This window comes from Zeus faber, assembly GCF_960531495.2.
Source record: "Zeus faber genome assembly, chromosome: 5".
Lineage (NCBI taxonomy): Eukaryota > Metazoa > Chordata > Actinopteri > Zeiformes > Zeidae > Zeus > Zeus faber.
In genome coordinates this window covers 8,147,488-8,171,717 of record NC_137192.1, presented here as the reverse complement: position 1 = coordinate 8,171,717, position 24,230 = coordinate 8,147,488, and the positions used below count along the sequence as shown (strand labels likewise).

At 41.3% G+C, this 24,230-nt stretch overlaps 1 protein-coding gene across 3 annotated transcripts in view; it reads left to right on the top strand.

Moving 5' to 3' along the window:
* The window catches only part of fbln2 (fibulin 2), a 53,246-nt gene extending 51,374 nt beyond the window's left edge, over positions 1-1,872 (top strand). For all 3 annotated transcript variants that reach the window (XM_080000393.1, XM_080000394.1, XM_080000392.1), the window contains one exon: positions 680-1,872. In XM_080000393.1, the coding sequence (XP_079856519.1) occupies positions 680-1,040 (361 nt within the window). In that variant the 3' untranslated portion in view covers positions 1,041-1,872. The remainder of the gene's footprint in view (positions 1-679) is intronic.
* Positions 1,873-24,230: the final 22,358 nt, after the last annotated feature.

Below are 24,230 nucleotides of genomic sequence, written 5' to 3'. Positions count from 1 at the left end.
TTATTTTGTCAAAAGTGAAGACCTGATAAAACTTGGGACAAATTAACCAGGCTCAGCATCAACCTCAGCAATGAAAGAATGAACACACACACACACACACACACACACACACACACACACACACACACACACACACACACACACACACACACACACACACACACACACACACACACACACACACACACACACACACACACACACACACACACACACACACAAGCTACTTGCATAACTTTAAGTATCATCTGTAAGTAAAAAATAAAATTAAAAAAAAAGAGTGGGGGAGGGAACCAAGAACTGTTTATACATGCATCTTCACGAGTGTGCACGTCTACTCCACCCCATCACTGCAGATATGGAGATTGATCTGTAATCAAACATGATTGACTTCGGATTCTTTTTTGATTCCTGGGGCAGAGGCCCTGGAGTTCCCTTCTGTGCTCCAGTGAGCAGAAGACAAGGCACAGTTATGGTAGTAATCCTTCTGAAGGGTCTTATGGCTTGGTATAGATTTGGTGTCCCTCATTCATGATGCGAAGAGGTGGCCTTGGAAACACCATCGAGATTGCACGGCTCATGTGATGCTTCTGATTCGGTGAAATTATTAAGAGAACTGTAAGGTTCAAGGCACTCCTCCTGGTATACACAGTCTTGACAGTCTGGGTTTTGGTTCCAGGCGCTGCGAGAGGCTCAGCTGCCCCAGCAACTCTTTGGAGTGCCAGAACTCCCCCCTGAGGATCACCTACTACCAGCTCAGCTTCCAGACCAACATCCTCACACCGGCGCAGATCTTCCGCATCGGCCCCTCGCCCGCCTACTCCGGCGACCACATCGTCGTCAGTGTCACCAAGGGGAACGAGGAGGGTTACTTCAGCACACGGAAGCTGAACAGCTTCACGGGCGCCGTCTACCTTCAGCGGCAGGTGCGCGAGCCCAAGGACTTCATCATCGACGTGGAGATGAAACTCCTGAGGCAGGGGACCTTCACCACCTTCGTGGCAAGGATCTATGTCTTTATCACCGCCAGCTCCATATAGAAAAAAACAAAAAACAAAAAAAACTGTCCTCAATAGAAGAGAGAGAAAGACAGAAGGACGGACAGAAAATTGCGAAATGGTGCTAAACTTCTCGATGCTTCACGCTAAGCGCAAAACTCTTTCTTAGCCCTCTCAAGAACTAATATTCAAGAATTTGTTTTCATTGCATCGCCAAAGACCCCACTCGGTGTACATGGAAACTTTGGCAGAATGTTTGGAAGACTTCTTTGAAAATCTCCTGACAGAAATAATTTCCTCATGAAACATAGTATTTACCGAAGTTAACCCTTTGCATTATTTAAAGAGTGTACTTATTGACAATATTGTTTTCTTTGACACATTGCCTTGTACCGTGCGTCTCTCTAGCCAAGCTGTGTATTTTACTTATCAATGTGGCGGGAGCGGTGTCGTCCAAGGGGAAGGGTTTGGAGGGACTCGGAGCACTAGAAGCTCAATTGGGGCACTTTTGACTGGTTATATGTCCTAGCCTTTAATTTCAGCATTCGATGTACAGGTACTCCTCACTTAACAACCGTGTGCCGTTCCTAGCACCAGGTTGTTAATCTAATTGGTCCTGTGTTATTTCACGGTAAGGGGGGCGTGGGCCATTGCCAACGCTAGTGTAGTGAATACTGACAGACTGCGGGAACGACACTGACAACGGTGATGAGATGAGATGCTTGGCGCAGAGACGCGGTGGTATCGTACGCGTCGCACAATACAGACTGGTCAGAGAGCTGGTCCTAAGTCCGAACGGTCGTGAAGTGAGAAGTACCTGTATTTTAATTAACCCCCCCCCACCATGGACTCAATAAATCTCATTTTGTTGAAATCCGGTGCAGAACACAGTAGGAAACGCTCACCCATCCATCGCATTTGGAATGTTCTGGAAAATCCCAGCCCCGGCGGGAACCTTCACGTTGTGTTGTTATTTCATGTTGTTTAACTGTGTTTTGTTGCTTTTTCCGTAGTACTGGACGTATCTTAAAAGGTTTACTCTGTTGTAATTATCTCAGGGCATGATCAATCCAATCTTGTGGGACGGGGGGGGGGGGGGGGGGGGGGGGGGGGCGTGCGCACACACACACACACACAGAAACACACACAAATTGATTTACAGATTCACAAAGAATGTGAAAAATGTCATTAAAATATTAAAGTACTAAAGTACATTAAAGTATTAAATACCCACTATATAGCCCACATAGTCGTTAATAACTATGATATTATTATTAGTGTTTTTTCTGTGCTTTTATCAAAAAAATGTATTACTGTACTGTACCGGGCAAAAAGACATTGTTACAGTAATGTACCCTACACTGTAGGATCCGATATTTTTGAAAGAAATATTAATTGTATTCATTTTAAACAACAAAACAAACAATAGAAAGAGTAGTGATGGAATGTCTTTCGCCATTTTACGCTGAGCTAAGCTAAAGTGCATTCATAACCCTAACCACCTTTAAGAGTTACAGTCATTTGTTTTTTTTATTGTTAAAAAAAAAAAAAAAAGCACAGGAGAAAAACCCACGAATAATAAGAAGAAGAAGGTCATGGTTAAAACAACTAAGTGGGCCATATAGTAGCCGTTGTGTACTTGAATACTGAAATGAATTATTTGACATCATGTGAATGATTCATTCCGGGCGTTGGGCTTGGTGGTGTGTGAACAAATTAAAATGCGATGATTGAATGGCTTCCATGTGCTCAATAAACGTGGACATCAACTTCCTAGCCGCCCGTCCTCCAGCTCGCCAGTGAGGCTTACGCAGACACGATCTTTTGTGTACACACCATCAATTACCTTCATACGCGGTCATCCGTCTGGGCCGCGCCCGGTGTCGCGTCCCCTCCACGGTGAACAGCGGCAGAACATCGCCATCTGCTGGAGGCAAAAGGGGACATGCCCAGACCTGCTCTCAGCGCGCCGGGCCCCAGCACGGAGAGAGGAACCCGTTCCAGAAGGTTCCCATCGTGAGATATGGTTTCAAAACATGCCTCCATACCCTAGTGACACGGAGAGCGTAGGAGCTATGCTCAGGAGCCCGCTGTGCAGGGAGGACGAGCCGGAGCCTGGAATTTACCAACGGCCTGGTGTTGTCCTGTGATATGAGGAGGTGCATGAGTGCAGAATGCAGAGTTTCACAGTATAAACGATGAGGGACCCGTTGCACGGCAGCCGTTTTGAATGTCATGGAAGGGTGAACACAGCTGAAGCCTATGACATTCATTATTATGTTCACTAACACATAAATGGCACAATAAGGTTAGAGATGGTTACGTTTATTTCTAAGGTTAGAGATGGTTACGTTTATTTATAAGGTTAGAGGTGGTAACGTTTATTTATAAGGTTAGAGGTGGTTACGTTTATTTATAAGGTTAGAGATGGTTACGTTTATTTATAAGGTTAGAGGTGGTAACGTTTATTTATAAGGTTAGAGGTGGTAACGTTTATTTATAAGGTTAGAGATGGTAACGTTTGTTTATAAGGTTAGAGATGGTTACGTTTATTTATAAGGTTAGAGATGGTAACGTTTGTTTATAAGGTTAGAGATGGTTACGTTTATTTATAAGGTTAGAGATGGTTACGTTTATTTATAAGGTTAGAGATGGTTACGTTTATTTATAAGGTTAGAGATGATAACGTTTATTTATAAGGTTAGAGATGGTTACGTTTATTTATAAGGTTAGAGATGGTTACGTTTATTTATAAGGTTAGAGATGGTAACGTTTATTTATAAGGTTAGAGGTGGTAACGTTTATTTATAAGGTTAGAGATGGTTACGTTTATTTCTAAGGTTAGAGATGGTAACGTTTATTTATAAGGTTAGAGGTGGTAACGTTTATTTATAAGGTTAGAGGTGGTTACGTTTATTTATAAGGTTAGAGGTGGTAACGTTTATTTATAAGGTTAGAGATGGTAACGTTTATTTATAAGGTTAGAGATGGTAACGTTTATTTATAAGGTTAGAGATGGTTACGTTTATTTCTAAGGTTAGAGATGGTAACGTTTATTTCTAAGGTTAGAGATGGTAACGTTTATTTATAAGGTTAGAGATGGTAACGTTTATTTCTAAGGTTAGAGATGGTAACGTTTATTTATAGGGTTAGAGATGGTTACGTTTATTTCTAAGGTTAGAGATAGTAACGTTTATTTCTAAGGTCAGAGATGGTTACGTTTATTTATAAGGTTAGAGGTGGTAACGTTTGTTTATAAGGTTAGAGGTGGTAACGTTTATTTATAAGGTTAGAGATGGTTACGTTTATTTATAAGGTTAGAGGTGGTAACGTTTATTTATAAGGTTAGAGATGGTTACGTTTATTTATAAGGTTAGAGATGGTTACGTTTATTTATAAGGTTAGAGGTGGTAACGTTTATTTATAAGGTTAGAGATGGTTACGTTTATTTATAAGGTTAGAGGTGGTAACGTTTATTTATAAGGTTAGAGATGGTTACGTTTATTTATAAGGTTAGAGGTGGTAACGTTTGTTTATAAGGTTAGAGATGGTTACGTTTATTTATAAGGTTAGAGATGGTTACGTTTATTTATAAGGTTAGAGGTGGTTACGTTTATTTATAAGGTTAGAGATGGTTACGTTTATTTATAAGGTTAGAGATGATAACGTTTATTTATAAGGTTAGAGATGGTTACGTTTATTTATAAGGTTAGAGGTGGTAACGTTTATTTATAAGGTTAGAGGTGGTTACGTTTATTTATAAGGTTAGAGGTGGTAACGTTTATTTATAAGGTTAGAGATGGTAACGTTTATTTATAAGGTTAGAGATGGTAACGTTTATTTATAAGGTTAGAGATGGTTACGTTTATTTCTAAGGTTAGAGATGGTAACGTTTATTTCTAAGGTTAGAGATGGTAACGTTTATTTATAAGGTTAGAGATGGTAACGTTTATTTCTAAGGTTAGAGATGGTAACGTTTATTTATAGGGTTAGAGATGGTTACGTTTATTTATAAGGTTAGAGATGGTTACGTTTATTTATAAGGTTAGAGGTGGTAACGTTTATTTCTAAGGTCAGAGATGGTTACGTTTATTTATAAGGTTAGAGGTGGTAACGTTTGTTTATAAGGTTAGAGGTGGTAACGTTTATTTATAAGGTTAGAGATGGTAACGTTTATTTCTAAGGTCAGAGATGGTTACGTTTATTTATAAGGTTAGAGGTGGTAACGTTTGTTTATAAGGTTAGAGGTGGTAACGTTTATTTATAAGGTTAGAGATGGTTACGTTTATTTATAAGGTTAGAGATGGTTACGTTTATTTATAAGGTTAGAGATGATAACGTTTATTTATAAGGTTAGAGATGGTTACGTTTATTTATAAGGTTAGAGATGGTTACGTTTATTTATAAGGTTAGAGATGGTAACGTTTATTTATAAGGTTAGAGATGGTAACGTTTATTTATAAGGTTAGAGATGGTAACGTTTATTTCTAAGGTTAGAGATGGTAACGTTTGTTTATAAGGTTAGAGATGGTTACGTTTATTTATAAGGTTAGAGGTGGTTACGTTTATTTATAAGGTTAGAGATGGTTACGTTTATTTCTAAGGTTAGAGATGGTTACGTTTATTTATAAGGTTAGAGGTGGTTACGTTTATTTATAAGGTTAGAGATGGTTACGTTTATTTCTAAGGTTAGAGATGGTTACGTTTATTTATAAGGTTAGAGATGGTTACGTTTATTTCTAAGGTTAGAGATGGTAACGTTTATTTATAAGGTTAGAGATGGTTACGTTTATTTATAAGGTTAGAGATGGTTACGTTTATTTATAAGGTTAGAGATGGTAACGTTTATTTATTAGGTTAGAGATGGTTACGTTTATTTATAAGGTTAGAGATGGGTACGTTTATTTATAAGGTTAGAGATGGTTACGTTTATTTATAAGGTTAGAGATGGTTACGTTTATTTATAAGGTTAGAGATGGTAACGTTTATTTATAAGGTTAGAGATGGTTACGTTTATTTATAAGGTTAGAGATGGTAACGTTTATTTATAAGGTTAGAGATGGTTACGTTTATTTATAAGGTTAGAGATGGTTACGTTTATTTATAAGGTTAGAGATGGTTACGTTTATTTATAAGGTTAGAGATGGTAACGTTTATTTATAAGGTTAGAGATGGTTACGTTTATTTATAAGGTTAGAGATGGTAGCGTTTATTTCTAAGGTTAGAGATGGTTACGTTTATTTATAAGGTTAGAGATGATAACGTTTATTTATAAGGTTAGAGATGGTAACGTTTATTTATAAGGTTAGAGATGGTTACGTTTATTTATAAGGTTAGAGATGGTTACGTTTATTTATAAGGTTAGAGATGGTAACGTTTATTTATAAGGTTAGAGATGGTTACGTTTATTTATAAGGTTAGAGGTGGTAACGTTTATTTATAAGGTTAGAGATGGTTACGTTTATTTATTAGGTTAGAGATGGTTACGTTTATTTATAAGGTTAGAGATGGTAACGTTTATTTATAAGGTTAGAGGTGGTTACGTTTATTTATAAGGTTAGAGATGGTAACGTTTATTTATAAGGTTAGAGATGGTTACGTTTATTTATAAGGTTAGAGATGGTTACGTTTATTTATAAGGTTAGAGATGGTTACGTTTATTTATAAGGTTAGAGGTGGTTACGTTTATTTATAAGGTTAGAGATGGTAACGTTTATTTATAAGGTTAGAGATGGTTACGTTTATTTATAAGGTTAGAGATGGTTACGTTTATTTATAAGGTTAGAGATGGTAACGTTTATTTATAAGGTTAGAGGTGGTTACGTTTATTTATAAGGTTAGAGATGGTTACGTTTATTTCTAAGGTTAGAGATGGTAACGTTTATTTCTAAGGTTAGAGATGGTAACGTTTATTTATAAGGTTAGAGATGGTTACGTTTATTTATAAGGTTAGAGATGGTTACGTTTATTTATCAGGTTAGAGATGGTAACGTTTATTTATAAGGTCAGAGATGGTTACGTTTATTTATAAGGTTAGAGATGGTTACATTTATTTTCAAGGTTAGAGATGGTAACGTTTATTTATTAGGTTAGAGATGGTTACGTTTATTTCTAAGGTTAGAGATAGTAATGTTTATTTATAAGGTTAGAGATGGTTACGTTTATTTATAAGGTTAGAGATGGTAACGTTTATTTATAAGGTTAGAGATGGTAACGTTTATTTATAAGGTTAGAGATGGTTACGTTTATTTATAAGGTTAGAGGTGGTTACGTTTATTTATAAGGTTAGAGATGGTTACGTTTATTTATAAGGTTAGAGATGGGTACGTTTATTTATAAGGTTAGAGATGGTAACGTTTATTTATAAGGTTAGAGATGGTTACGTTTATTTATAAGGTTAGAGATGGTTACGTTTATTTATAAGGTTAGAGATGGTTACGTTTATTTATAAGGTTAGAGGTGGTTACGTTTATTTATAAGGTTAGAGATGGTAACGTTTATTTATAAGGTTAGAGATGGGTACGTTTATTTATAAGGTTAGAGATGGTTACGTTTAGGCATAAGGTAAGAGATGGTTAAGTTTATTTATGATGGTTACGTTTAGGCATAAGGTTAGAGATGGTTAAGTTTAGGCATAAGGTAAGAGATGGTTAAGTTTATTTATGATGGTTACGTTTAGGCATAAGGTTAGAGATCTTTACGTTTATTTATAAGGTCAGAGATGGTTACGTTTAGGTATACGATGAGAGATGGTCACGTTTAGGTGTAATCTTAGATGTTTCAGTTTATTTATAAGGTTAGAGATTGTTAGGTTTAGGTATAATGTAAGAGATGGTTTATTTATAAAGTTAGAGATCATTAAGTTTAAGTATAAGGTTAGAGATGGTTAAGTATATTTATAATGTTAGAGATGGTTAAGTTTAGATGTAATTTAAGAGATGGTTAAGTTAATTCATAATGTTAGAGATGGTTAAGTTTAGGTGTAATGAAGGAGATGGTTAAGTTTATTTACAATGTTAGAGATGGTTACTTTTATTTATAATGTTAGAGATGGTTATGTTTTGGTATAAGGTTCGAGATGGTTAGGTTTAAGTATACCGTTAGAGATGGTTAAGGTCTAATGTTTGAGATGGTTAAGTTTAGGTTTAATGTTCGAGATGGTTAAGTGGAGGGTCAGGGTGTCATCCATGTCCAATACATTTTTCGGACTATTGGGGTTTCGGAACAATGGTATGCCACCAATTAATGCTATTAAGTTTAGCTGTGTTCATCTATACACGTCAAAATGACTGCTGTGAACCCTAACCCATGTGGAACAGGTGCACACAGGACTAAATAATAAACATAGTATAGGAAACACAGGATATGTTCATAAGTTGTCATGTTCCTGGCAACGTATATTTTAATACAAACAACTTTTTTCCATATTTCAGTTTTTTACAGGTTTTAGCAGCTAATTCAGAACTCTATATATATATATATATATACACACACACTCTGTGTATATCTATCTGTGGGCTGAAGCCTCGTAATGTCATAAATTAAAAAATAAATAAAAAATTATATAGTTTTTTTTTTTCAACACAGAATCGGTGGACATTTGTGTTCCGTAAATATTTGAAAATATAGACTTATATCCCAGTTATTCACTCGCACCGAGGTGACATGTTTACCTGTGGGCTGAAGCCTCGCAATGTCATAAATAATCAAAAATATATATCAATTATTATTTTCATATATTATTTTCAGAATGGTCTTATTCACAATGAGATGTCTTAGTATAGAGACATTTTGAGAGGCACGTCCATCTCAGCAAGTCATGCATTGGTCAGCATTCAGACATCCTTTGAGCACAGATGAAAAAAGAAAGAAAGAAAGAAAGAAAGAAAGAAAGAAATAGCAAAACTCATCTGCTGCCCTCTATTGTCTGCCCGCAATCCCTCTGATAAGAACAACGTTGTCGAGTTGATATAAATACTGAGTTGGCGGTCAATCCTTTGTAGGTATGCAGCAGCGCTTGAGTCTTTTATCAGCCTCTTTATCAATCGTCAAACACAGAGTCAAAAGAGTGCAGCCAGTGTATGAAAAAGCGTTATTCACCTAAAGTGACGCAAAGATGGGCCTTTTGTGCACAGTTGATGTACGGCAATCAAGAGCCAGAGTGAAAAGTCATTTTTTGGTTCCGATTTGGCCCAAAACAAACAACAGACTTTTTGGTCCTTGCACTTTTCTGAAAGTGTTGCTTAATTTGGGATGGTGCATGGCACGACGCATGACTATTTCCAGCTCCGTAGCGACAGCCACCGGGCCGGCGGGCAGGCTAAATTATACTGTTAAATACACCATTGTGTCCAATTATACTGTGGGGTAATGCGATTGTTGCGTAAGGTTCAGTTTTTACAACAACGGCATGAACAAGAGACACGAATCACATCACTTATCACTTATGGGTGTCCTGGTTCTGCTCACCTATCCATATTTTGGGTCTCCAAATTAACCAGCGCCACACACAAAACAATGGACAGTTTATGTGCATCAACTGTACACACAATGGTACATCTTCAAAGACTGAATCACGGACATAAAATCACGGACACGTACGACCCAATGACTGGAGTGCTGCTGCGTACCTTGGAAGTATTACATTTACCCCCCAACTCGGTATTTATATTGAGTCGACTCTGCAGCGTTGTTCTTATCAGTGAGATTTTGGGCAGACAATAGAGGGCAGCAGATTGTACCTGTATCCCCGTTCCCTGGAATGTGGAGGAAAAGAATGTTGCCCTTGCACAACACTCCTTGCGTAACACGCCCGTCTGAGTGTCAGAGCGTCCAACGTGTCCACATTTTCCATTCCTGTAAAAAAAATAAAAAAAATACCTAAGCGGCTGATTTAGATCATTCCTTTTTTTTAATTCTGCGTGTGGCTGTCAGTTTTCCATGTTTTTGATGTGATGCCCCTGTTTCCGAGCTCTGAAAGTTTTTGGTTTTTTTTGGTTGTTGTTGTGCGGCCACGGCTATCATGGGCTGATTAAAAGCTCCTGTCTAATTGCTGGGAAATTATTCACTCCTCTTTTATCGCAAAGACAAACTCAGTGGTCGGACTCAAAGAACTTTGTGTTTTTGCTTAAGACCCATTTTGTTTATCACGGCACTCGCACCCTGCAATTGTCGGCTGCACCCGGACATTAGTCACACTCCTTAGTTAGTCAGACTCTGTCTGATTTTATCTCTTTTTTTTTTTCATTGTATCGCCAATAAGTTAGTGAATATTTTTCTTGGATCGAACTCGTGATGGAAAATCCATCCGCCATAGTTACTAGCGTAGCGCCCTCGTAAATTTGCATTCTACACGGAAAGGTAAATAGAGCCAAAAAAAAACATAATAGAGATAAGAGACCCATGACATCATTAGTCTGTGGAAAATTCATTGTGTTTTATTCGCTAGGTGAGCTGAGATAACAGTAAAAATCGCTAAAATCTACCTGGAAAAATGGTATGAAACAGTTTGAAGGGGAGCTTCCATTTCTTTGGCTCATAAGGTGCATTGATTGAACTCTGTTGTAAAAGCAAAAAAGGGGGATCCATGTATATTCATAAAAATAAAATACAAAAATTAAATACATAAAAAAATGTATTAAAGTTTTTTTTTATTAATTAAAAATAATAATAAAAATGGGGAGGATCCTTTTTTTTTTTTTATAAAAAAAAACATTGAAAGGGGGATCCATTCATATCATATAGCAGCAAACTGAGCCCCAGAAGCTCGCAATTCAATGGAAAAACCCTTGATTGCAACATCCGACTGTCTCCCATCGTCCAATCCCAACAGATGCTGGACTCCGCTCATCATAAATCTGCACTGATTTGAATTAAAAGTTTAACATTTGGATTTGTGGGCATCACAAACAATCCTATCCATAAATCCTGACCTACTGATCTCGGTAGGTTATAATGGTGACATCATGTATTATCCCTCCAGAACTCGCAGTCTACTTCACATCCTGGTTATCTTTCTAATCATAATCTCTGTGTTTCCGATATCTCGCTGCTATACTACATAACACTCACAATCTGCTCAAAGATCTCACTGTAGCTACATAGTGATAGATAGGGTGATACTTGAGGTGAATTTCAATATTGGTAGTGATTGGTGATTATCAAAAGAAAGTATAAAGAAATAATGATAGATTCCCCTTTGCATTTGATATGTGTGTATATATATATTATATATATATATATATATATATATACACACATACACGAACACTCACTGAGAACTTTATTGTATTAGGAAAACACCTGTACACCTACTTATTCATTCAATCATCTTATCAGTCAATTGTGTGGCAGCAATGCAATACATAAAGCCATGCAGATACAGGTCAGCAGCTTCAGTTAATGTTCACATCAACCATTAGAACAGGGAAAAATGTTATCTTAGTAATTTCGACTGTGGCATGATTGTTGGTGCCAGGTGGGCTGGTTTGAGTATTTCTGTAACTGCTGATCTCCTGGGATTTTCACACACAACAGTCTCTAGAGTTTAGTCAGAATGGTGCGACAAACAAAAAAACATAGAGTGAGTATATGAGTATTGTTGCTGACCATATGCAGCCCTTCATGGCCACAATTGACCGATCTTTTAATTGCTACTTCCAGCCTGATAATGCACCAAGTCACAAAGCAAAAGTCGTCTCAAACTGGTCTCATGAACATGACGATGAGTTCAATGTTCTTCGGTGGCCTCCCCAGTCACCGGATCTGAATCCAGGAGAACACCATTGGGATGTGATAGAACGGGAAATTCACAGCATGAATGTGCAGCTCACAAATCTGCAGGAATGATGCAATCATGTCAACATGGACCACAATCTTAAAGCAATGTTTCCAGCATCTTGTGGAATCCATGCCAAAGGAATTGAGGCTGTTTTGAGAGCAAAGGAAGGCCCTACCCAGTATTAGTATAGTGTTCGTCGTAAAGTACTCAGTCAGTCAGTGTATATCGTCATTACATCATACCACATCCCTCAGTCCAAGGCAGTACCGCATGTGTAGCATCCCTTCTTGTGTCCCTTTTGTGACCTGGCGGGGCTGCAGAGAGCGTCGCCGGGTGCATTTCTGGGGCTCCTGGGGGGACTGCTTGCTGTTGTGGGTGTGGGTTGGGTGTGGGGGGCGGCTGTTGGCCTTTTGCTTCTGCGGCGCGTCTTCTCTGCGGTAGGCGCCCCGGTTGCTGGGGGTGGCTGAGGGCCTGTATACCTGCCGGCCTGCCAGCATCGGCAGGGGGGGTAACATTGAGGTGCCCCGCGCTGGGCACACGCTGCTACGTGTATGGGCATTTGGCACTCACGCTGGGTGAGGTGTCTGGTTGGCTGCGGTGGGGTGGGCCTCCGCCTTGTGTGGGGCGTGGCGCCCGCTGTCGGTCTGTCGCCGTGGGGCTGGGATCTGGGCCTGCGGTCCGTGACTTGCGCCCGTGGCCCGGGTTCTGTGCTGGCGGCTGCGTCTTGTGCCTGCACCTGGGGATTGGTTGTATGTGTGCGCCCCTGGGGTGCGGAGTCTCCTCGTGCTCCCTGGGACTGGGCCATGCTCCTTGGGGCTTTCCTGCAGCCGTAGGGTGTGTACAGGGCTGCGGAGTTCAGGGGGCTTCGGGGCCCCTTCCGCTGCTTAGAGGCGGCGCAGCTTAGAGGCGCCGCAACATAATACCAACCTTCTACACATGTACCAATGGGGATAAGTCATGTACACTCACCGGTGGACATCTTACACACACACACACACACACACACATACAGACGGTCACATCACACACGCACACACTACCACACCTGCTTGGAGTGCACCCCAGCACCCTCCTGGTTGCATCCCTCTCCTTTCCTCCCTTATTTACTGCCATAATTATGACAGGAAGAGGCCACGTGACCAGTTGTTGTTCCAGTTTTCCTGGACCTAATTCACTGTTTGTCAATACATGTTGTCATCCAATGTTTATGTTTTTGTGTAAAGGTTGTTTGTTTCTATGTTTAATTGTTTCACCCGTTGTAAATCTCCCCCTCTTGGAGTAGTGATCAGTTGTTTATAGACCCAATCATGATAAATAGTTGTCCAAAGAGGGGAGTTGGTGGTGGTTCTCTATAACCAAAAACTGTGCTCTTGTCATCCTACAGGTCATCCACAGGACAGAGTTATTGCAGCAGTTCTTGATGATTTAAGAATGAATAAAGAGTTGCATTGCAGGTTGAGAACTTCAACTCCACTTGCAGACTAACTCTGTCCTGGATGCAATGGCATACAAATACTCTGTGTTGTATGACCAGCATGCTGACATTTACATTTACTTTTAGTCCTTTAGCAGACGCTTTTATCCAAAGCCACTTACAAGGGAGAATAACATTCAAGCTACATTGCAACAGAGACATTTAGTGTACAATAAATACTGCTAAGTAATGCTAAGAAATTGTAAGTTAGGAGAGGAGGTACTCTCTGAAGAGCTGGGTCTTCAAGTGCTTCTTAAAGACAGAGAGGGAGGTCCCTGCTCTGGTCGTTTTTGGCAGCTCGTTCCACCAACGTGGAACTACAAATGAGAATAGCCTGGATTGCCCTGGTTGTACGGCCGGCAGAGCCAGGCGACGCTCATTTGATGAGCGCAGCATCCGGGGGGCAACATGTGCTCTTACAAGAGCATTTAAGTAGGTGGGAGCATTCCCAACAATCACTCTGTAGGCCAGCATAAGAGACTTGAACTTGATACGAGCGGCTACAGGTAACGACTGGAGCTCAATGAGCAGCGGAGTGACGTGTGCCCTCTTTGGCTGGTTGAACACCAGTCGCACCGCTGCATTCTGTATCATCTGCAGTGGCTTCACCGCACAGGCCGGCAAGCCTGTTAAGAGGGCGTTGCAGTAGTCGAGACAGGACATCACCAAGGTTTGTACCAGCATTTGAGTGGCATATTGGGTCAGGTACGGCCTGACTTTTCGGATGTTGAATAATGCGAAGCGGCAGGGCCGGGAGACGGCGGCAACATGGTCCGAGAATGTCAGTTGGTCATCAATAATTACACCTCGATTCCTTGCAGCCTTGGTAGGAACAAGAGATAGAGAGTCGATTTTAATATCAATGTTGTGATAAATACCTTGTTTGGCCGGGAAGACCAGCAGTTCGGTTTTCGCCAGGTTTAGTTGAAGATGATAATCCTTCATCCATGTGGATATGTCAGCGAGACAATCCAAGATCCGCGTCGAGACAGTGGGGTCGTCAGGCAGGAAGGACAGATAGAGTTGAGTATCATCCGCATAGCGGTGATATGAAAAGCCATGTGAGCGGATGATCGGGCCCAGTGAGGTTGTGTATATGGCAAAGAGGAGGGGTCCCAGCACCGAGCCTTGGGGCACCCCTGTGGTGAGGTTGTGAGGCACAGACAGCTGGCCTTGCCATGTCACACTGAACAAGCGCCCAGTAAGGTAAGATTCGAACCAGGAAAGTGCGCTGCCAGATATGCCCAACCTTGAGAGTATGGACAGGAGTATGCTGTGATCGACAGTGTCAAAAGCAGCTGATAAGTCTAGCGGAATGAGAACCGAGGATTTGGCAGCAACTCTAGCAGTTTTTAAGGCCTCTGTCACAGACAACAGGGCTGTTTCGGTGGAGTGACCACTTTTGAAGCCAGATTGAAGTGTATCGAGAAGGTTGTTTCTTGACAGCTATTCTGTTACCTGTCTAGAGACTGCCCTCTCTATGGTTTTGGAAAGGAATGGGAGGAGTGAGACCGGCCGATAGTTTTCTACTTTAGTGGGATCGAGTGAAAGTTTTTTGAGCAGTGGTGCTACCCTAGTCACTTTGAAAGCAGAGGGGAAAGTGCCGGAAGTTAGGGAAGAATTAATCATATGTGTGATTGCCAGGGTGACAGTCGGTGACGGCTTGAAGGAGGTTAGATGGGATCGGATCTAGCGGACAGCTAGTAGGACGGCTACATGTTAGTAGTTTAGATACCTCACTTTCAGCGAGGGGGGTAAAACCAGGGAACGATGAGCCTAGGGCTGGAGAAGACAGGTTGTGAGTAAGTTGTTTAGTGAATTGGCTGCTGATGGCTGCCACTTTGTTAGTAAAAAAGGAGGCAAGGCAGTCAGCAGTGAGGTTAGTAGCTGGAGGAGGTGGTGGAGGGTAAAGCAACAGGTTAAAAAAAAAAGAAAAAAGATAGTGGCAATCATAGGTCAGTTATTTCTGAATAATATGTTAATAATGACACGGCAACCACTTCTCTGCCTGGTTTCACATCCCTCTTTTCACACTGCCTACTGTACATGCAAATTCTAACATTAGCTAGTGGCGCCAACCTGTGACTCTACATAGAAACTACAATGGATGACTTGAAGAGATGAATGTGGATATTGTCCAATTTCACATTTGACCAACAGTAAAAAGGTTAGTCATATGTAGGGAAATGTTTATTTTGTAGAGCAAATAGTTTGCTACGTTTTGCAGTGTGAGCTATGTTGTTGTAACTTTTGTGGATTTTTCTTAGCAGAAGCTCTTAAACTAGTTATACTAGCAATAGAATAATTTGAAATCAAGCAGGATAATGTCATTAATCCATAGTTCTTTCCTCGGCTAGGATATATTTGCTATTCGATCTGTGAGTATTTTTTTTTGCAACATATGTAAGTGATATGCTGGAATAATCCCACTGTCGTATATATGTAGAACGTTAATTCCAGGACCAAAGGCAAGATGCAGGCATAATTCTTGCAAAGGCAAGAATTATGCCTGCATCAGTCACTGCGTTGCTTCAAACAAATTGAGTGATGAATCTATGTCTTTTATGTGAGGTAATGAAGTCCAGCCAGCCGGCGCTGGGGCCAGGCCAGGCTGTGGGGTGTTTGAAGTTTCTGGTGCGGTGGGTTCTGGTCCAGAGGTGGCGAGGTCTGGTCTCCTCCAGCAGCCAATCCAGTGTATGGCAGGTCAGCCGCAGACCAGGTCGGTGTGACAGCAACGGGCCTTTGTACACAAGAAGTGATGCTTGCACATGTACGCCACACTGCTTTGATCCTTTGGGAAGCTCAGCCGCCCACAGGTCAGCTCAGCATGACCAGAATGAACTCTTCGAAAAGCAAAGAGGAATACAATTTAGTGTGGAGAGCATTCCATAACAAGCAGCCTCTTAAAACTTCAAAGACATTTCCTTTGTGTGTGTCATAACCTGAGGTGTTTACAACCCATTCAGATGTAGATTCACACAAGTCAAATCTTTCACAATATGGGGAGAATATGATAACTCAGTGCATGCCATGGTGATCACAATATACACTGATCAGCCACAGCATTTAAACCACTGACAGGTAAAGTGAACAACATTGCTCATCTTGTTCCAATGGCATCTGACAGGTGGGTTATATTAGGCAGCAAATGAACAGCCAGTTCTTGAAGTTGATCTGTTGGAAGCAGGAAAAATGGACAAGCGTAAGGATCTGAGCCACTCTGAAAAAGGCCAAATTGTGATGGCTAGACGACTGGGTCAGAGCATCTCCAATACGGCAGGTCTTGTGGGGTGTTCCCAGTATGCAGTGGTTATTACCTACCAAAAGTGGTCCAAGAAAGGACAACCGGTGAACGGACGACAGGGTCATGGCCACCCATGGGCTCATTGATATGAGTGGGAGGCGAAGTCTAGCCCGTCTGGTCCGATCCTACAGAAGAGCTACTGTAGCACAAATTGCTGAAAAAGTAAATGCTGCTATGATAGAAAGGTGTCAAAACACACAGACCAGTCAGCGTGCCCATGCTGACCCCTGTCCACCGCCGAAAGCACCTAAAATGGGGACGTGAGCGTCAGTACTGGACCATGGAGCAATGGCAGAAGGTGGCCTGGTCTAATGAATCACGTTTTCTTCTACACCATGTGGATGGCCGTGGTTAGGGTCTGATCCGATCGAGCATCTGTGGGATGTGCAGGAACAACAAGCCCGATCCATGTCAGCTTTCGTAACTCGTAGGACTCGCTGCTAACGTCTTGGTGCCAGATACCACAGGACACCTTCAGAGGTCTTGTGGAGTCCATGTCTCGACGGGTCAGAGCTGTTTGGCGGCAAGAGGGGACCTACACAATATAAGTGGTTATCAGTGGTGATTTTAATGTTGTGGCTGATCGGTGAAGATTAATCTTCACATACCCTGGAGCACAAAGGCAATTCCCAATGTGCTTCTCATTGAAGTAAAATCCTGATGATCAAACAAGTACATAAGCATGACATGTTCAATCATGGGGAAATGTTCAATCTGCAAACCACTACTTTGCCATGGTGAGTAGCCAAGCATTTAATCATCTCCCTTTGAAAAAGTGTGAGGTCAGTTAGCAGAAATTCCCCCCTCGGAACTGGAGTTAAAATGTATCATACAGGTGACTCGAATGAAACCGTGCGCTTATGAATGCAAATGTTGAACGTATCCAAGACACATTGAGGATCTGATCACCCATGTAACGTCATTGTCAGTTTTCTGTGGGGCGCCATGCACACCAAACCACATTAAACCAATTAATTTGTACATTCATCAAGTAAACCTTCATGCGTTTGCTCACAACAGACCATGAGTCACCAACCTCAAAACTCAGTCAATGATGGATATCCTATTTTGTTATGAATTTAGTTCAAAATAACCTTGATAAGTCAAATTGTAACTATAACTATTATACAAGGACATTTAATTTAAAAAAGACTCACCATAGAGAATGGAAATCCAGCATCAGCTGCAATAAACATTTCCTTGGTTTTACGATTGGTAAGAACTCAATTTGAGCAAACTAATGTTTTCACATTCTGTTTCATTTAGAAAATGTTTTATTCCATTATTGAATCAAAGTTGAATAAAGATCCATACTGATACACTAATAAAAAAAAATAAGATACAAACTGATAGTAAGGTAATGATACCAATGTTGCACCATACTGTAACAGCGAATAGTCACTTTTTTTTGAGAGATAATGGGCGAACAAATCATTAATTGTGAAAGGGTGAGCAATAACAAAATGAAAACTAACGTAAGTGTTTGTTTACCCAGGAGAGGGCTTCTTTTTTCTACATTTGCACAACGTTGAAGCATTTCTACAGCTCTGTCAGGGTCTTGGCACCGCGGCCCATCAGGGAAACATTTCTGAAGCAAACAATTCGGCGGCCCTTGTGTTTTTTTTTAGGAAAATGAGAGGAAGCGGTAGGTTGTCCCTGGTGGGAGTCGGTTCGTTATTTTCCATGAAATGTGTTGTTCCCAGGCCCTCCGTCAATACTGTTCCGAGGCAGCGACTGGAAAATCCGCCACCTGTCAACAGCGCTGTCCCCAGTATAGCACTGATGGGAGGAGAAAGTCTGTATCTTGTCTATTTTGGGCTCAAAATATATACGGTGAGCTGTGAACGTTCCTCCTCCCTGAACAGACCCTCTCCTCTTGATACCAAGAGAGGGTTCCAGAGGCTGGAGCACCGAAAGGACTGTATTAGGGGGTCCCATCACATTTTTCAATGGGTTTATGGGTTATAAAAAGGTTTTGTGTATCAAGTTCCATGAAGGAGCTCAGTTCCATAATATTTCAGGTGTACTGTATGCAAATCTCACAGTAAATACTGGAATCAGTATCTTCAGATACTGTAAGAGAAAAACAGGTGAAAAGCGGATTTATGTAAGCATGCAAATATGACCTGTCAGGATCTAACATCTGGCGGACCATTCTTCAAAGCATGTTTAAGGCAAAGCCACATTTAATAGTTTTGTCATTGAATTATATATTTTGGTCCATGTTGGGTGTAAAAGACATGAATCCAAACGTGTTTCTACGCTGAAAAAAGCAGAACAATTGATCTCTCTCGAGCAAAACAAGTGGCTTTTCTAAGGAAGGATTAAAAGCTAATTTTAAGTCCTATCACAACACGAGCCACTTTGATGGACACCATTGATCTGGACCTTCTACCCTTCAATCGATTTACCAAATGAGAGTGAGAAGTTTCCCAGCACGGTGCGCCGATTTCACGATGCTCCTGAATGTAGATCCACCGAGCCGAGGCTAAAGAAAAACCTATAATTAGAGTTCATCAAGGGTCAGGACAGGATACCTCCTGTCAGCTGTTGAATTCTGTTGAAATTTACCCTGTTTGAAGGGTCAATTCATCAGTTCTACAACCACAAGCCTCCTGAGTCTATGCTTTTTCGTGACTACACCTGAACCTTCTTAATATTCAGAATATTTATTCAATATTATATTATATATTCAAGTTATTTGTGCTATTCAGTCTGTTAAATGTGCTATACTTGTTCTCAGTCTATTTGGCATTAGGAGAAATACGTGTTTTGTGGTTAATTTGCTATTCTTGGGCAATTCCCTAATTACACAATTTAATGTACTAGCGCCAGTCCTGGCACGAAGCATAACGCTTTGATCTCATACTGTGTAAATTAGCGTCAGTTGTCAAATACCGCAACAGCCACGGTTCATCTGTAGCATCTATACAGGGAATCCCCATTTTCCCAATTGTGGGAAAAACCTCAGTCAATCAAACGTGTGGTGATTGTCTGATCTTGCACCTTTTTTTATGGTGTTTGACTATTTACGGAAGTATAACTGTAAGCTCAGGGCTTTCGGCAAAGTATAGAAAATCAAAAGGTGATTGTGGATTGACGACGGCTGACACTGACGACACACGAGTGATGAGCTGGCAGAATGATGCCTTGGGAGACATCCCTATCCGGAGTTTGAAGACAGCGGTTAGACACTTTCCTAAAGGTGACGGAAAATACAAGATTTTGGTTTAAATAAGTGGTATAATTCTTCTTAAATAACTATTTATAGAGGTAGTATTCATAGTGTTTCTCTGCTAATTCTCAAATATACCAAACAGAAAAGGCCCTGTTATCCTATCACCTCCTGTGAGCTAGGCTTGGCTCCATACAAGCTTTTCTTTTCTTTCAAAACAATATAAATACTAGAAACATTTGCGTTTACAAGGCTCTAAGAAATTGAAAAGTGTTGAATGTCACCAATAACTGTGAACACACGTTACAGTGAAATCATCTTGTGCCAAATCATTGCCCAAAATGAAAGCTCCTTTTGAAGATTTTTTTGATTCTGATCACTGGGGTTGACCCCTAATGATTGAAAAATAAGGCTGAAAAAGGGGGGGGGGGATACGTGTCTCAGGCTGAAATATACCCATAGACATAGTTTTAGTGTTTTGGCTCTAACAGCTCTCTGGTCGGGCAGTGTGTCCGGGTTTTAGGGCGTGGCCGCTGTTTGGAGAGCTTATGATGATGGGGGTCAGTGGAGCGCCGCCTTCGAGGCAACACCTGACCGGCCAACAAAGCGCGGCTCCTCTTCCGTTCCCTTGGTTGTCTTTCGACACAGTTCTTGATGTGTCCTCTTAACTTGTTCTCCGAGAGCGGTAGACGTGGGGGGTTCCCCTCGGTATATACGTTGGCCCCTTTTCTGTTTGATAAACACAAGGTGTTTGAGGATCTGTTTCGCTGGTGCCCTCTGAATGCACCAAAGGTTATGATGGCTTTCCAGTGACCAAATCCTCATTCCCTTTTATCCAAAAAACGATGAATCGTTGGGACCCTCTCTTGGTGTCACGAGAAGGACTGTTCAGGGAGGAGGAACGTTCACAGCTCACCGTATATAAAAAACATTGTTTGTCCAAGGAAGTGAGATTGAAATAACCAATCTTTGCATTATTTAATCACAGTAGCATTGTTTCACTGTGCCAAAGCAGTATTTTCATGTGATTATTAAGACCCGAAAAGCCATCCATACTGTATCTGTTTTATGTATGGCTCAGGTTTGCCTTATTAAATTTGTGAGCAAAAGGTGGAGCGAGGCGGAGTGCACCTCTGCAACAAGCCAATAGCTGCAGCAAGGCATCGCCTGCTAGGGGCGTGGTGGACTTGAAAGGGGAAAATTTTGACCGACTGCCTAGCACACTCCTGCAGTATTTACAATGTAAACTGGGAGGCTGGCAGAGAAGTGTGTTCTTATTTATCTTGGCCCAGGGCTTATCAGCGGAGATGGAACTGTTATGGGAAGCATATTTTTTGTGGGTGGCCCCTCTCGTGTGTTTGCGGTTGAGGCTGCGGCACGAAGGGAACACTGTGTGGGACCAAATCTCTCACTCTGTATTATTTCCGTCTGGGCCAATAATCCTGTGACTGTCAAGCTCCTCAGCTTGTTCTCTGTGTGTAGGTGGGGCTCGAGACTGAATCCAACTCATAAAACAACACAAGACAGAGCAGGGCACAGGTCAAGCTCACAACAATGGCCTCTACTTTAGTATCAGTTTTATTGACATTTATTCAGCCTCAAAATCATTCCACCAGAAGGTCACCGGGCACGGCGCGAGTCATGGATGTAAGCGCTTGCCTCCTTCACAGTGGTGCTGTCGGGCCGAATTAATTTCAAGGATTAAAGAAAGCAGAGAGAAGGGAGCCTTCCTCAGCCATGTGCACTTTAACCTGAACTTTCATCGCCTGACGTAGGTGGGTCTGGCTACAACAAAGGATAATGGTTCTGATGACTGATCCCAGCGCTGTCTCACTGTGTGGCATGCAGTCTGCCTGGGTGTTGCTACCGTTACAATCACACACACACACACACACACACACACACACACACACACGTTAACACACGCACACAAAACCACACACATGCACATGTACGGACCAACACACATGCACACACACCAACTGCAACATTACTTCAGTCCTCAATCAAAGCCCCTTGTTGCGCTCTGCCAAGATCAGCTCAGTTTCAAGGTGATTTATTTACCTTGTGAAAAGACTACCGCCGGACTCGACTGGATACGACTCAATCGCGTTGGCAGGGTTTTGTTCGCGCGCGCCGGAAAACCCGGCAAGCAATGGCAAGCATGCTTACTCAAAGACCCGGAGTGCATTTTTGGACCTTGAATCATTAAAAGGTTTGCTCAATGTGTTCTCATAGCACAAACAACTGTTGCTCAAGGTATTATAGTATACAGTATTGTCTTAATTCAGAATGGGTCTATCTGAGAAGTTCTGGAATCTGCATTGACCTATGTCCATGTCCACCTTAGTTCTCTGAAATAACAAACCAGGTAATGAAGTTTGAGTTTAGCCGTTTTCTCCATGAATGTCTAGTATGTAGAATTGTCTTCCTCTATGTGTAAAAATAAACATGGCTTTCTTTGATGCCCAGTACTTTCAGATGTCTATTTCAATGTAAACACGTGACTTATGTAGACTGTTGTGAGTCCAGTATCCAGGGGTCTATTACAGTCCGCTGAAGCTCTGTCTCACTCTCCTTTATCTGCGGACTGACCATAACTTTGCCTCTCTCTCTCTCTCTCTCTCTCTCTCTCTCTCTACCTTTCTCTCATCTCTACACTCATCTCCTCTCAACTTAGCATTCCTCTGTTTTCTCATGAGTTGTCGTTGTGGCCCCGAGTAACAAATCAGCCGAGGAATGCATGTTGTCTGTCGTAAATGCATTTAAGGGTGATCAATTTTCCATAGCCCCAAGGAAATGGACGGTGTCTCACTGTGAAGAAGTGTCAGGGCACATCTTGAGAGAGACAATGTCTCTTTATTAATTCATTATTAATTATTCTTACAAATTGGGTTGGAACGTTTGAGGAATCATTCACAGGTGTAAACTTTCCATGGGAATTTACAGGAATTTATGGGAACTAGCAGGAATAAAATAGAAAACAAATTACGAGCTAGTTTTTCTTTTGTTTGTTTTTTTTCATCTTTTGGAATATTTCCAAAATTTAACATTGACAATTTTAACAAAATTTCCAAATTTAACTGGAAATTTTCTGAAAAAAATTCATGGGGAAAGTTTCCAAACCTTTGCAACCCTACAACAATTGATTTTTTTTTTTTTGTTGCTTAATTTACATTTTTTAACTCATGCGCAGGTTTCACTTTGGACTACCAAATGTTCCTATCTGCGATATGAGGAGTCAAATTTAAACCCTGACCACAGCAGGGTCCACAGCTTCCAGTCGGGTCTTTTATTTATTTGTTTATTAATCCCCCCCCAATTTTTCAACCGTGATGCTTCGTTTCAGACCGAGCCCAGCTCTCTTTCGCAGCTAATGAACACCCATTCACCAGATGAAAAATTGTGGAGACGAGTCGTGGCCGCTGGGCTGTCGTGCGGAGCATTCTCCCACAGAGCAGCCGAGCCGAGCGCTGACCGCCCCAATCCGGGAATGTGAATCAGCCCCTGTTGTGTGGCGGGCAGGCGGGTGGGCAGACAAAAAGAATGGGGCCGCGGCCATCAGCGGCTGTGGGACACACTAAGCATCTGGTGACAGATTCATCGGGATGCGTGACCACTTTACACTGAGGCTCCCTGTGTGTGGGAGACCCGGACAGATACGCCGAGTGTTTTTACTGCAGACCTTAGTGCACACCTCAGGAATTCCACAGCGCCGTCCTGTCCTCACTAGTAAAACCTGCCTGTATGCTCTACTCTAAACAGCAGCGTGTTTAACTGTCTGTGGTAGGTAGGCTGCCAGGCACTGGAGTCTTCCTTCCATCCCACCCCTCCCCCACCCCACCAGCCACGTAAATCCATCTTTGGGGCGAGCTTCTTTGGGCTAAATAAATCAGATTTGGAAAAAAAAAAAAGAAAACCAATATGGACTCAGGCATCCGTGCGGCTAATGAAGTTGTTTATAACCTACTTGGAGAGCTTCGGAAGCGGTGTTCAGTGGCGGACTTAGTGATTTGGAGGCCCCTGGCTAAACCTATTTGAGGCCCCTTCTACACCTTGCTCAGTGATGATTAGTGACATTTTAAGGGTCAAACACTTAATTTCCTGCATCCTGGCGAATTTTTATGCACCAATTTGTGCCTTTTCTGCATCAATTTATGGTGAAAATGTCTTTATTTATGTGAAGGAAACATAAAACCGTTTTTATTGGGGGTGACAAATGCACATGTTCTAAATATTGAGGGGGGTGTATCCCCTGCGTTCTCCCCGGAATCGACATCTATGACCTCCGTTAACGCATCCTTGGCTAGTATAACAATAACTATTTAGTAGAAGTAGCCTCGATCTTTCCAGTGTCTCTATTCTCTAAATGAGAATTCTAACTGAACCATTCAAATGCTCTTGACTTCTTTAGAAGACAATGGAGCAAGAAAAAGACTGGGAATATAATATTTCATTATTTTAAAACAATACAATAGGATTTTTTTAAATTCATTTCA